At 43.6% G+C, this 15,135-nt stretch overlaps 1 protein-coding gene across 9 annotated transcripts in view; it reads right to left on the bottom strand.

The window, feature by feature from the left end:
• Nucleotides 1-12,397: 12,397 nt before the first annotated feature.
• Syndig1 (synapse differentiation inducing 1) overlaps nt 12,398-15,135 on the bottom strand; it is a 167,833-nt gene continuing 165,095 nt past the window's right edge. For all 9 annotated transcript variants that reach the window (XM_032904372.1, XM_032904377.1, XM_032904380.1 and 6 more), the window contains one exon: nt 12,398-13,559. In XM_032904372.1, the coding sequence (XP_032760263.1) occupies nt 13,401-13,559 (159 nt within the window). In that variant the 3' untranslated portion in view covers nt 12,398-13,400. The remainder of the gene's footprint in view (nt 13,560-15,135) is intronic.

The following is a 15,135-nucleotide window of genomic DNA, read 5'->3' as shown; positions in this document are numbered from 1 at the left end:
TCTTTGGATAGTGGTTTAGTCCCTGGGAGCTCTGGTTGGTTCTGAAGCCTGGTCCTTGCTCAGCCTCCAGACACCTTCAGGTTTCATCCACCTGACCTCTGCCTGCCTGTGATGTCTGCTGGACACCAATGTGATTGTAATCATGAGGATGGGGACAGAGAAAAGAGATGCCATCTTCTGCTCACTCTCTCTCGTGGATGTTAGTGAGACTAAAACTAGAAAAACGAAACAATATGTTAAACAATGTTTCTTTCCTGCAAGGCCTTTCCAAGAAAAAGAAGTTAATCCTGCTGTCCTCCTCAGGCTCTTATTCTGGAAAAGCTGATGAGTCCCTCATTTCTACCCCTTCCTACCCTGTCAATCAGACACACAATCAAGTCGGCAAGACCTAGGGAGCTGCTGTAGCCAATGGCACTGAAATTTGTGGATAACTCTCCCAGCTTCCTGCGATTGGCCTTAGGGGTATGGACTAGAGGCCCTCTGGTGAGGTTAAGTCTTATCTACTCATGGCCATTGCCTGGTTTTGCAGGCAGCCTCCTCTCTTAGCTTCAGTCCCCTTTGGATCTCACTGTGCTTCCTCTGTGCTTCCTGGGATTGTCTGTCAGGCAAAACCCTGGCACCAAATTTACAAAGGGATCTGCAGGGGCAGCTATCCAAGGCTTTACTTTCCACTCCTTTCCTCCCCGTCCTAACACGTCACTAACACAAGAATTGACCTTCACAACCCTGCTTGGTTTTCTTGTGTCATCAATATTTTTCCAGCTCACTGGAGTAGGTAATGGGAACTACTACTGCTGATCACAGCCATTGGAGACATGGAGTCCTAAACTGCACGAGGACCCTCAGAAATGTACCAAGCACCTATGTGACTTTCAGCAGATGAAAGGAAGGTCGTCACAGCTGTGTAGTGAACCAATTCTTCCAAGAAGAGGTTTTTTGCTTTCAAGCACACGTTTTTCTCAGTGCAGCAGTTTCTCCAGTTCCCTGGTAGCAGCCCCCAGGACCTCTAAAAGGCTGACAGCAGCTCTGGGGACTGATGAGCAGCAGAGGCTGGATGTCCTTGGCTGAACATTTGAACTGGGTCTTTCTTTTCTGTAGCTGTCCTGATATTTGCAGATGTGAGCAGCAGCGTTTGAGGGTCTGTATTGCTCCTTTGTAAGAAGAGAGCCTGTTTTATGGTGTAGAATTCACACTTGAAGTGCAAGTGCCTCAGTTTCCTTGTCAAACATTAAAGTAGCTTTCCCACTTGCATATTTCATAAGAAATCAACAGGATCAGACTTAATCAGATCTAAGTACATATGCCTAATACATTTCTTCCCCCAAATAAGTCAAATACAGAGGGAGTTGCAGTTTTGTGGGCAGCCATAGTATGGGGGGCTTGGATGAGAATCACACTGATGACTGTCACTGCCATTCCTCAGAAGTCCCTATATTTTACCTGACTCCCCTGTCATTTTACAGTGCTGCTGTACTAGGTGTCTGCCTCTCCTATTTTGAAGAAGCAGAAAGTGAGGCTCAGAGATGTTTGATTAAGTTGGTGAATGGGGCTTCACCATTCATGTCTGCTGACCCTAAATCCTTTGTCTGGAGCTGCTGCATTACACTGAAAAGAAAATAACATGGAGATTCTGGGGCTTGAGAACAGAGATATATGAGAGTTCCTGTCTCATACTAAATCAAAAGACCATGAACACCCCGTGTCATACACACACACACACACACACACACACACACACACAGACACAGTAAGCCTCACTCATCTGATATCCATTATGCCTGTCCTTGTGTATGTGCACATGTATGTGTGCACACGTGTGTGTGTGTGTGTGTGTGTGTGTGTGTATGTGTGTGTGTGTGATACTCTTTGCTTTCATGTTACCACTTTTTCACCTGCCTTGAACCAGATCCACATGGATCATAGTATAGGTTACCTGTACCATGTAGATTTTACACATTATTGCAGTTCTGAGCCTTGCATAGCTCGTGTCTACTGTTTTGTTTAGCTTTTTTAAAGCACTTTATTGTCACCAAGGCCAGATTAATACGCAATCTTTGATAAGGAATATACATGGTATGAGTACATGCAGAGCCATATGAGCCCAAGCACAGAGGGAAGAGAAATGGGTTCTGAGTTTGGATCCTGGAACCTTCATGAAATGTCTTTAATGACATATATTTATGGGCATGTTCCTATATATAATGTACCTATACAATGTAGGACCAGGGCAAAGAAGGGTGTGGCACATTGAGGAGTCTGGAAGTCCAAGGATAGGAAGAAAAGAGGCTCAGTGGGAGCCCACACATCCTGTTTAAAAAAATGATCTGACTTCATTATAATTATACCTTGTTCATAAGCCCAGTGTTTATAATAATGTGTGCATAATGGGGTAGGGAGGCATTCACCTCAGCAATTGGTCTTTGATTCTCTGAGTTTCTAAGTGGGATAGGATCATTTTCAGAACTGGCTGTCTTCTGCCAATGATCCCTATAGATTGGTGAAGCTGTTGCCTCATGGCCTAGAATAAAATTTCTAGCAGACTTAGAATATAGAATAAATTTTTTTTCGTTAGTAACTGTTTCAAGAAACAAAATATGACTGCAGGACTCTAAGGTGACCCCAGGTATGGAGGATACAAAAATCACCCTGTTATTATAAGAATAATGGGGAGGGTTTCTGAGACAACAATCCCCAGAATTAATAATTGAAAACTATTGCACTCAGTTCTTCATTAGCAGGCAGCCTTCATTCCTGCTTTTCTATCCATTCTCATTGAAGTTTGGACAGACAGCACATTGCTGTCTGGCCACTGAGAGAACATGGATTGTGTATAGAATCACAAGTTCAAATTAATCAAATTCAGCACACATTGAGTGAAGGTCTTTCCTGTACAGCATTCTAGACAGTTGTGCAGATCTCATTGTAAAGGCATTCCATTGATCAGCACTCTGTGATGCAGAAAAGCAGTGAGCTCCTGAGGTAGAACTGGCAGGCAAGACACCGTGGAAATGAAGGCCTCAGCCAATGAGCATTTCCCACAGGCAGCAAACACAATCAACCCTGGGGAAATCAATGCATTTCAAGCAAACTGACAGGAAAGAAAAAGAAAAAGGAAAAAACCCTCTTGAGTGCTATGGTTTTACAGTTTCCCTGCCACTGATAGGAGACAAGGAGGAAAGGGCTGCTACTGCCCCTGTCTGATGATGGCTTCTCTACTGTGCTCCAGGCAAAACCAAAGAGGCCACTGGTATCACTGAGGATTGGCAGGCGACAGCAGCAAGGGACAGCTGAAAGATCTGATACACTATTTTCAGGAGATGACAGTAATAATGAGCACTAGGCTAGCCAGCAAAGCTGAAGTGCTGTGCACCTGCGGCACCCTGGCCAGGAGTGTAATATATTCTTCGGTGCAAGGAGCTCCTGCGTGCAATACATTGACTACTGTTATCCCGTGCTCAGCCCGTGAGAACAGGACAGAAGTTAGTGTCAGTGCTGGCTTCTCTGTGTCTTGGGTCACTGGCTAGCGGTGTCACAAGTGTTTCTGGGCTTCAGGTGCTTGATTGGACTATATTTAAGCCTGCGTTGACATTTTGCATGTTCCTGAGGCCAATCTCCAGGAGCCATGGCTTTATTTGATTCATTTTCCAACAAGTCACGTTTTGTGTTGTAGCTTTCAAACTAAAAAATGTTATGCATGTCTTTAGTACATAACTTAGAAGTGTAGGCTGTTTTCCTAGCCACGCTATCATAATTCAGGAATGCTGCTAGAAAAACAGAGCTGAAGCCAGAAAAGGTCTATTTTAGATGTGTTCTGCAAGTGTACATGGATGGAGATTTAAAGTGTACAGGGAATCTCAGTATGAAAAGAGACATAAACTTCCTCAGTCCTGTTCTAATCTTAGCCACAAAAGTCCAGGCCACGTATTATACCCATCTTTGCATTTTGATGATGGGGACCTCTGTAAACCAGCCTGTGCCCAGATTCTTTCCCAGGAGGCAGTCACTTGCTTTCTGTGCTGTGGGTTCTGAATAGGCAAGCCTTTCAAATCTGTCTTCATCCAATGTGTTTGTACCATTGTGCGAATGTGCCAAACCTGTGATTGTAGTCGCCAAGTAATGGCACTTTACAGATGACTCTACACGAGTGTCTCTTATCCTGAGGGTATATAATCAGACCAGATGGATAACATTGGGGAATGGCTACAGGTCCAAGGTGAAGTAACAGGAAGAGACCCACAGAAGCTGTGGTAGAGGCTGGGTCCCCATCCCTGAGAAGGGGGCTGAGGGCACCACAGCGAGATGACATAATTGCTATGTGTTCTGCTTGCTTTGCTATGGAGAAGTCACGTGGGGGTGTGTTCTGGCTGTTCATAAATTCTTGGAGCTTTAACTTGCTAAAGCCTGAACCCACATTTCCCTACCTCTTAACCATGGGTTTAGGGTAGGCTGATTTCTCTAGGAAGCAATACATACATACATATATACATATATACATACATACATACATCATACATACAAACATTCATACATACATCATACACATAAACACACACACTGGAGGGAGGGAGGGGGGAGGGAGAGAGGGAGAGAGAGAGAGAGAGAGAGAGAGAGAGAGAGAGAGAGAGAGAGAGAAAGAGAGAGATATTTGGGATCAGGAGTCTTTAAGCAATGTAAAGGGTTAATAGGGTTCATAGTGGCTGTCCAATATGAAAACTGATGATAGAGAAGATGCACTCTGGACTCAAGATAATTCCTCTTCCCACCACTTGCTCTCTGGAAGCAGACATAGCCATAGGATAGGGTGCCTGTTGGCCACACCACTTATAGTAGGACAGTCAGTTTTGAATGGGGCTTCAGCATGTGATGTTTAGAGCCATGCAGGCATTAATGGTGCATACTCGGCTGGCTCAAGTAACAGTAAGCAGGGTTTCATCCTTATGAAACTTTTGCTTATCCAAGATTTGTGGGAATTCCTTAGAAGCACCCCTCAGCCAATACCATTACTTTTCAATTCTTCTCTCTGCTCCCACCTGAGATGTCCCTTAAATCCAGACACACAGGTCCCATGTGGCTAAAGTCTGGTTTTTGGTGTATTTAGCTTACCTATCCCCTAAAACTTTTGGTCCTATGGGAGGACTCATTTGTGCACATGAACATTCCTAGGATTAGCCTTGATGATTTGGTGGGCTTCACTGCTAGTCCTTTTGTCTTTTAGGATCTGGTGTAGCTGAGCTGAAGGTAATGCTAGTACTAGGAAATGCTAGTAACATCCAGTATTACAAATTTTATGGCTATGTGTCATATCCAGCCTGGCCTAATGTCTAAAGTATAGCATAGTATAGTTAAGTATTATGTACCTTAATTCAGCTGGCACGACCACGTCTGTAACTTGAACAAGTACAGGCTGGTTTCCCTGCCATTGCAGAAAGAACAGGCATCTGAGTACCCAATACTTACTGCCTATGTTCAGGCAGCAGGAAGCCTTTGTTAAGAACACAGTTGGAAAAAGAGACAGACACAGAAATGGGGCTGAAGGTGGTGGATAAGAGGCTCTGATGACTGAGGCCTGAGGGAAAAATGAGTGTCACAGGATGAAAGATACATGATCAGTGTTATGGACAGGGTTTTGTACCCGCTAGAACTCTTACATTGAAACCTCACATGCTACACCTCAAAATATACCAATAACTGGAAAAAGATTTCTTAAATAGATGACCAAATTAACATCAGGGTATTAGAATAGCCATAATTTAACATGTCTGGTGGTTAGGGCTGGGGACTAGGACAAAAACTTGTGTGACAATGTCTGGGAAAACATCCCCTAAGGGCCAGAAGACAGCCATTAGTGTGTCTTATGGTTTGTGATTGTATCCTGGATTTTTATCACAGAGCAGCAGGGAAGAAAGCCCAGATATACATGATATGGAGGACCAAGTCTCTTTCTACCACCTTGGCTGTGTGGGAAAAGTGGCCTCACAGAGGACCCTAGTTTTGCTCTCTGTGAATAGGGTTGGGAACTTTTCTAGAGTGATATAGAACCTTTCTGAACCCAGTGTGATGGCCATTATTATCTCATTGATCTTCTTGTTTTAGAATTAAAATTTGTACAGGTAAAAAGAATGTGCCGGGCTACATTGGCATCTGACCTCCTCCCTTCCTCCATTTCTACCCTTCTTCCACTTATGCCCTCCTACTCAGCTGTGATAAAACATGGCAATGAAGCCTTTCAGCCTTTCATGGGTCTGTGAGTGGATCCCACGTTCACCTAGCCAGGTGTCCCTCCTTGTGTGTGGCTGATCTTCTCCTGAATGGTGCTTAAATTGGAGTCACTATTCAAACATGGCTTTTCACTTACAGCCTTCATTGGCTATCAGTAAGACAGAGAGTTGTGATGTCTCCAGAAGCTGGGTAATATCCAGAAGGTGTGGTATAAAGTCATCTCTGGTTTGTTTATTTCATTCTCTGTCACACCTTAATACTGTTGAGTATGTTGTTTGGCTTTATGTGCTTCTGGTCGTAAGCTTTTTCTCTCAACCACATCAGTCTCTCCCTCCATGGGAGATTGATTTAGAGAGTCTAGTTCTAGATGAAGACTGGGGAGAGGTCGATAGAAGGATCCCTTCTCTGTTTGGAGTCCACACCTGCTCTAGGGGAACCCACAGGACAGGTCATAATAAAGAGGTCTGTGTCCCTAGCTTTTCTTCTGCCACAAGTCCCTCAAAGGAGTGCTCTGTGATGGGTTAGCTATTACCAGGTGTCCTTGCTACTGGAATTTCAGTTCCAGCTGAGTTGGGGACAGTAAATGCTACCTCTGACTATTCCTAGAAGGGCACTGGCTTCAGTGTTGTAAGACTGACTTAGGTCTAGATTCTGTCCTTTCCCCAGCAAATGCCATGCAGAAAGCTTTCCTGAGTAGTTTCTTCATCTAAACTGAGGATAGTGACAAATGTGGCAGAAGATTCTTACAAATGCGAAATGCAATGATTTTGCAATGCGTTCTTCAAATACAAGATATATGTTATTTTAAAAGACCCGTTGCTAGGGAATGAATAAGATGCCCTGTGAAGATCTGATTTGGGATGTCAAAAGAAGATGGAGTTTTTTCTTGAAATAAAAATGAGAAGAGCTTCATTCGTTAGGGTTCTACATTATCCTCCCCCACTTGATCACCAACTGGGCAAATACAGCTAAAATGAACCTGATCTCTTTTCTGAATTAAAGATTGTCCACAGTCAGTCACTGTCTCCTGCTGCTAATTACCCAAGGTTCTCTGGAGAAAACCAATAGAAACATTACCTCATGCTAACAGGAAATTGCAGAGCTTCTTATGAATGGTTGGCTAATTCTGCCCTCAGTGCAGAGCCAACTATAACAGGTCCTGCCTGCTCATCAGGAACATCTCAGCAGCCCAGTTCAATCAAGAAACTGAAATCACTTAAACTATGTGCGAATCATACCCAAGTGACAAAAATGTTCATTCACGTGACTTGGAGGAATTCTAAGTATCTTGACCCACCTAAGCATCTTGACTTGCTGAATAAAATAACTTGAATCTAAAGATGGATTCGTTATGGTAGAAACTGACGCAAGTTGCTGCTTGTTATGAATTGGAGTCATAAGTGTTACAAGCAAAGCACTGTGAAGACAGAGTACATTAAGTCAGAACTACATGGTGATCCTGTGTGGCACTTCTGCTCCTCACACAAAAATATATAGTTATTGTATTGCTCTCCTATTTATCTATTCAGATTGCTCCCAAATGAACTAACTTCACTGAAAAGCAAAGCATGTAGCATTGGTAGACACAGGAGCCCTGCTCTCTGACATTCGCACCATGACTGCCCAAAGCACCCTGTGTTTACTGTTTTTGCTTCCTAATGTATGCTTGTGTGCTAAGCAGACACAGACTTTTCTCTCAAGCTAGAGTAGAGGCAGACCTGAGCTCTCTCTGCAGAGGGCTTGCTTGTGAGAGAAGAGACTAGGTATAGTGCCTAGCTGAAAGGACTGTCATTGTATAGCTTAGATAGTTGCAGTGACTTGGAAAAGCTGTGGCCCAATGGCTCAGACAGCCACTGCTATTCCTGACAAGGAGAGAGGCAGAGAACTAAAGGTATTGGCTCCCAAGTAAGTATTGAAGCCTTGCAGGTTGTATCTTTCAGTTGTGAATGTGCATAGCTAGGGAGGGCAGATGTGCATCAGGCAGTGGAGGTGCATAGAGTGAATGACAATGAACATGGTGAGAGTCAGGACTATACTGTCCTTGTGACTCTTCATAAGTGACTTTAGTGCCATGACAGTGAAGGTCTGGTAGTAGGAAGCAAACTCTTTGTCTCTCAAGAGTTAGTATCCCAGTAATTCTCATCCTTCATGGAGTCTCCAACAAATGTGGCCATGGTGAATCACAATAGACTCAGACGTCCAATGGCTGGTCACACTGCCTCAATATGGCACTGTTCTGCCAGGGGTAGAGCCCTCACACAACGTTGACAGCAGCATTATAGAAGACATCAGGGAGAGAAGAGGAGATGGTATACAATACCACTGCCTGGGACTTAGCCTTGCTTTTACCTCAGTTGTCTGGCTTTTCAAGGTTTACTTTATAAAATCTGCCAAACACGCTGTTATTTAAAAACAACAAAAAACAAGCAAAAATAGTTATAGTACCAGTGACAAAATCCTGAGTAATTATCTCTTGACCTTCCTCCTGGAATAGAGATCAGTTTTCTCCTCAAGAAGATACAGGCTCGTCCTATAACCCTGAGTTGCTTCTCTTGCCATTGTGTAGACTTTAGAAGCCCAGACAAGCATCACCCCCTAGAAATGCCTCCAGCCTAAAGCCTCTACCCACAAACTCTATATTCTGCCTAATCTAGCATTACCCTGAAGGTTTCCCTTACCATACATCACTCTACCACATACAGACATGTGAAGCTCCTTGCCCAGTGTCCTGTCCCTGGAGTGTGGGCAGCAGTACTAGCCTCCAATGTTCAGGAGACTGACCAAGGCCATGGCTGCGATGCCCCATTCTTCATCATTACTGGGACAAACAATGCTCTGTGATCCCAGGTCCTGCCTACAACAGTTTTCATCCTGCTGTTTCTCTCCACATGGAGGTTTGACATTTTCCTGGGGTGCTCAGCAGGCTGATGTATTCATTACTACATTTACAAGCTTGTTTGGAGGGATGCCAGTAATCTACAGGCCCTTTGTGTCTGTGGGTTTAGCATCCATTGCTACCTTGCAGATCTGAGAAGATAAACTCAGGATCACAAAGGTCTCTTGTTCTCTACCCTTTGGTCATCTGAGATTATCCTGATGACCTGGGAGGCTAGCTGGAACTATCACAGCCATGGTCATTTCTTCTGATGCATCTGATATTCCCAATGTAAGAAAGCAGAAGGGATGCACAGCCTGGCTCCTTTTAAGGGATGGTTCCACTGTTTTCCTGCAACTTGCTTGGACTCAGGCTTAGAGTTGCTATGTCAAAATTAACACTCGAGTCAAGATATGTCAATAAGTGTGGCAGTAAATGTGCAACCATAAACTGGAATTTTAACCAGACAACTAGAGACTCAAAGAGACTCTGAAAATCCTTGAGAGGGAAGCTAGCCCTAAAACTCAGGCTAAGTTTTGCCTATGGCCAGAGCTATGGTGACCACTTACCATTTACATTCTTGGAGTTACTGGCAAAGGAGGGTTGTCCACTGATGCTGTTCATATCCTGAATCCATTCTGCATTGCAGGGGATCTCTAGTGATTTTAGAGGGCAGGCTTCTGACTAGGCTTGAGGGATGTTTTGCTCAGCATGGAAGAGCTGTTCATGTTATCCTGCTTAACCATGTGGCCTGTCTGTAAGAATTGGGCAGCCATCCAAGTCTCAGTAACTTCTCATAGAGAAAAACTGGGACACCTGGTCAAGTGGGTGCAGCTGGCTATGTAAGTCCTGCTTAGATGAGGAAGGGCACTTGGGGGGATGTCTAGTAAGATGGAGATACCCACAGAATAGGGGCATATTGTGAGTTCCAGAGAGTTAATATAGGAGGAATTAATATAGGATGAAGTAGGGACTCCAGTGAGGTAGGACATGTCATATTTTGGGAGACCTTAGTGTGGTATGGACACCTGATGGTAGGATACTTCATGAAGTGGGAGACCTTTTGTGAGCCAAGGATACCTCATAAAGTGGGGACTTGTTGTAAAGTCAGTCTTCTCAAGCAATACAGGAGGAATGAGGGAGGTAAAAGAGTCATTTCTATGAATGGGACAGTGATATCAGGAATACTACAGCCATCTTGAAGGAGCATGGGAACCAGCCACAGGAGGGAAGACTTCCTAAGAATTGACTTAATTTCAGGTCTCTTCATCCTGCTCCCTACATTTCTGGCAAAGTCAGCTGAAAATATAGAAACCCAAACATCTTCCATGTCTCTAAGCATTGCATCTCACTGGCTGTTTGATCTGGGCCATTTCTCTAGCCATGGATTGCAGCTGAGGTGCAAAATATGTACAAAACTGAGGAAGCTAACACCTCTCCTTGGCTTCATGGGGTATTAGGGAATGGACTATGTGTTTTGGGTCTCTGCTATTCAACAATATGGTTGTGAGAATGAATTTTCATAATATTTTAATGGGCTGCTATGGAAAAGACACTTTCCCTTGACAGGGTCAAGGGTATAAATACCAGAAGTAGCACCCTGTCACGGTGGTAGGCCAGGCTAGGACATTTCAGGTATGATTTTGCCCTCCCATAACACCTGCCAATGTAAGTGGTGTTTAGTGTGTTCATTTTTCTGAACTTCAGTTTTCATCCTTTCTTATTATGTTTCCTGTAGGATGCTAATAGATCGAATCCAGGTGCCCAAGGAATGGGTTGCCCATACAGGAAGATTGTTCTGCTTTTCGCAGCAGATATTAACATAACAGGGCCTTTGAGGACGTCATTCACCTACTTCCCCTATAATCACCAGGGCTATACTTTTACTGCACTCTTCTGCCCACTGAACGTGCTACACAGCTCCAATCCATTAGCTCTAACCCAACTCCGCATACACGTTTGATCATGATCTGTATGATGTCTGAAATAACCTTGGTTTTCTGGCACTGGAGAATTACACAGTAGCTCTTGAGAGTCAATAGCAAGGACAGCAGCCTTATAAACTGATGTTCTTCTATGTGGAAAGACAAATCTTGGACACAGTATGTAGCTGGGCTAGCATGTGTGGACTAACTTGCCTAGACAGACTGAAATTATATATTTACCAAATCTACCAAATGGAAGTTTGAGCATACCTTGAGTTTAAAATGGATCACTTCAGAACAAGCACCCCTCCACATTTTGTACAATGGTTCATGAGGCATAACTCCTGAGAGGAGTTGGGCTAAAAGTTGAAATGATAAAAACAAACTGTGAAATGGCCTATGAACAATCCTGACAATATTCAGAGTCATCCACCTACTATACCTATTTATACCCATTGTTGTTCTCTTGGACCCAAGCGGTCCCCAGCAAAAGTATGAAGCAAACCTTTTCAATTTTCCTATCCCAGAGACACAGTTCAGAGAGTTCCAAACATTTGCCCAAGACCACACAATGAAAAAAAAAAGTATGAAAAATTTGAATCCAGGTTAGGTTGACCTCCAAACCTATATGTTCTGTATGTCCAGCTCACTCAACTCTCATTAGGGAGTATCTCTTTGGACATCATAGGTACATTCTTCCTAGAACTATGTTACTTAGAGAATGCTTGAAATTATCCCTCTTTTTGTTTGTTTATTTGCTTTGGTTTTCGATTTTTGAAACAGGGTTTCTTCATGAAGCACTCACTGTCCTGGAACTTGCTTTATAGGTTAGGTTGACTTCGATCTCAGAGAGATCTGCCTGCTTCTGCCTCCCAAGGACTGGGACTAAAGACCCCACAGTCAAGCCTGGATGATCTTTTTTTGAGATGAATGCTATCAACTCAGGAAAAGTGCTAGTGATTTTGAAAACATTACGAGTTCAAGGTCAAGGAGAGCAGTGGCACGTGGGAGAGACTAAACTTGTTATTATTCCAAGTAGGAGTTCTTACCTGTACTACACATTGAAATTACCAGGCTGAATTCTAACTAGTTAAGTCAAGATTTCTAGGTCTGTGATGCTAGGATTCTAGAGACTGGGGATATTTTAAGTACTACAGGGAGAACTCCACACAAAGGGTTTCTGTATCCTTTGGTGGTGCTCAATGTGGACATTTATGTAGCCAGGACTGTGTGATTCATGACTATTGCCCTGCAAGGTCACCCAACCACAGTTTCTTCATGCTGGCTGGCTTTTCTACCAGTAAAGCATGAAGTAAATCATCAAAACAGAGCCAAAACATCACCATTCATCAGAAAGAAAAGTCATAACCAAACAAGCTAAAAGATAATTTTTGTTAAATAATGAACACTCGTAAAACAGCAATGACATGGTATTAAAACATCTGTGATTACTTATTTCTCAGCATTCATCTGGCAACTGAAGCAGCATGAAGCAAGAGTTGCACTTAAAAAATGACAAGAAAATAGCCATTCATTTAGTGGACAGAATAAGGCCCATCTCATTTCCGGGATCTCCAGCATTGATGCTCATGACCAGGATGAACATCCAGGAGTTAAACACCTGGTGTGTCTTCACAGTTCCTTTCCCTCAGGCTCCCGGGGAAAACACTGGGTTTGTTTTTGAGAGGAGCTGTGGCTTCCTCTCCTTTAAGATTAGTGAGGCCCCAGAACTGTGTATTGCTGGGTATCTGCAAGAAGCCTGATGCTCCAAGCTGAGGCAGCGTGCTGGGACTGAGCAAGGCCAGGGTAGGCATTATGCTCCTCTAATTCTGCATTCTCAGACAGGATCCATCTGTGGACAGAGAGACAGAAGATCTCCCAGCAGTTGCTTTCCTTTCTTTCTCAGCCCCACTTATTTCTGACAAGGAAGCCACAAAGATGGGGTACACACAGAGAATTTAAGCGGGCCACAAGCTAGTGATGACATGTCTCCTGCATTCTGCCTATTGCACCATATTCCATAAAAAATAAACATATTTTAACTGTTTGTATATTGCTAATGGGGTGTTAGTCCAGGCACTGGCAGGCTACAGAGCTGGCTTGTCATCCATCCAGTAGAATTCATCCAGGGGCAGCCACTGGGATGGAATCTTTGGAACTTCCATGAGGAAGAATCAGCATTCCTGGCTGCCTGGTGCTCTGCACAGTGCTGAAGATGAAGTTGAAGGATAAAAACAAAGGAAGTCCAGGAGTAGAAGATTCCAGGGCATCATGGAGTTGTCCGGCAATCCCTTGTACTGTACAGTAACACACAGGTGTCTCTTCTCTGCCCTCATTCGTCTGGCTCAGCTCCCCCTCCTTCATGCCAGCCTTTGGGAAGCTCACAGGTGGTTGTTTTTGGAGAGGTAGGCAATGAGGGCAACAGCTACACCCACATAGATGCCAGTTCCAATCGTAATGGACAGCACTGCCAGAAATAGGGCCCTCCGGGAGCTGGTGCTGGCCTGATGGAAGTCTCCTTTGGCCACAGCTTTGTTTGTCTGCAGAGTTAGCAGAGGAAAAGAAAGGGAGAGTGAACAAGTTAGAATGGCGAGAGTTCCGCTTGTCTCCTTCCCAATCATTAACTTCACTGGGTTACAGACAGGTTCCACCAATACGGGCAAGGACACAGGGGAACAGTATTTATTCTCATAAAGATTAGACTCCAGGTAAGCCTCTAACTTAAGAAAAAAAATAACGGATAGATAGTGTTTGTCACTGCTCCCCACATGGCAAGTCCCAATTCTCTCATGTCTCAAGGAAGTCATATCTTGAACTATCAATGTGAAACCACTAATGTGAAGGCAGGGTCTCAGGAACGATATACCAAGAACAATTTCTAAAGCACATTTCAACCCCTGTAACCCAGCAGAAGCACAGAAGAGGAAACTATTTCTCATTTCCAAGAGAGAAAATTAGACTGTATTGTTAAATGTATCCCAGAAGCCTCGAGGCACCATTCTTCGGAGTGCTGTGGTACCCTTGATTCTTGACTGCCCCCCACCCCTACTAGGATTGGTAACATTCATCAACTGGTAAAAAATATTCTGTATAAGGCCTTCATCTTTGTGCTTGAGCACTTGGTTACATAATGAGACATTGGCTTAGTTGCATTTACACTTCTTGGGGTCATGAAGTAACGTGTAATGTAGAGAGTAGGTATTGGCTCAGAATCAGTATTTTGAGGCAAACATTGTAGGCCCTTCTCTAACTTCACTCTTCCTTGTTATGTTTCAACGTTAGGACTAGATACACTAGCCAAGAGGGGCGGGAGCAGGGCATTGTGGGTAGATGCCATTCATTTCCATAAGAACTCTGGAAAAGGTTTTGTTTGCTATAAGATATGAAACTACTGTGTAAAACATAGTCCTTCTTGTCTGGAGATATGGCTATGGGGATATCTCTATAATGGGTGTCTTGAGGCTAGGGAAAATCCCAGAGGTGATTTCAGAAGCCTGTGTCAATACTGAGGGGCCTCTGAGCCAATTCTAGAAGCCCCTGCTCTAGAACTGTTGAGGAACACGAGTGTTTGCTATACTTTTGCTGGCTGGGACCCTTTGCTATACTACACATGTTCCTTGATTCAGGAAGTGGAGTACGTTAGTATAACTGAAGGGACTTCCTGAGTCACATGGCTCATGGACTAGTGGAATGGATGCAGCCAAGACACATGGTCCCCTGTAGCTCTGAGTGATGCCCAAGAAGGCTAATCCTATGAAGCAGAGAACATTCTAGTTAGTATAAAAGTAGAGCCCACTATTCTGTGGAAACCCTAACTCACTTTCATGATCATCCCTAACACATCTGTATTTTCTCACTGGCACCACTTTTCAGGGTGAAATCTGTGAAATTTCTGCATTATATGTAAGTACAAGAGACCATACTATTCACTTAATGTAAAAATAATAACATATGTCATGAGCCTTAGGTGGTCAGACTTGGAGATAACGTGAGTTTTCATTTTCCACAATCTCCTGATTCTGATTTAGTGAGATAGGAAATCTGTGATCTGTTCATAAGAACTCACATCTGCCTATGAACTCCTTCTCTGGATACTGACTTCAGAATCTTGAAAAC

The sequence above is a fragment of the Rattus rattus genome, chromosome 5 (genome assembly GCF_011064425.1).
Source record: "Rattus rattus isolate New Zealand chromosome 5, Rrattus_CSIRO_v1, whole genome shotgun sequence".
In the NCBI taxonomy this organism is placed as follows: domain Eukaryota; kingdom Metazoa; phylum Chordata; class Mammalia; order Rodentia; family Muridae; genus Rattus; species Rattus rattus.
Note: the sequence above shows the minus strand (reverse complement) of the source record. Positions and strands in the feature narration are given on the sequence as shown.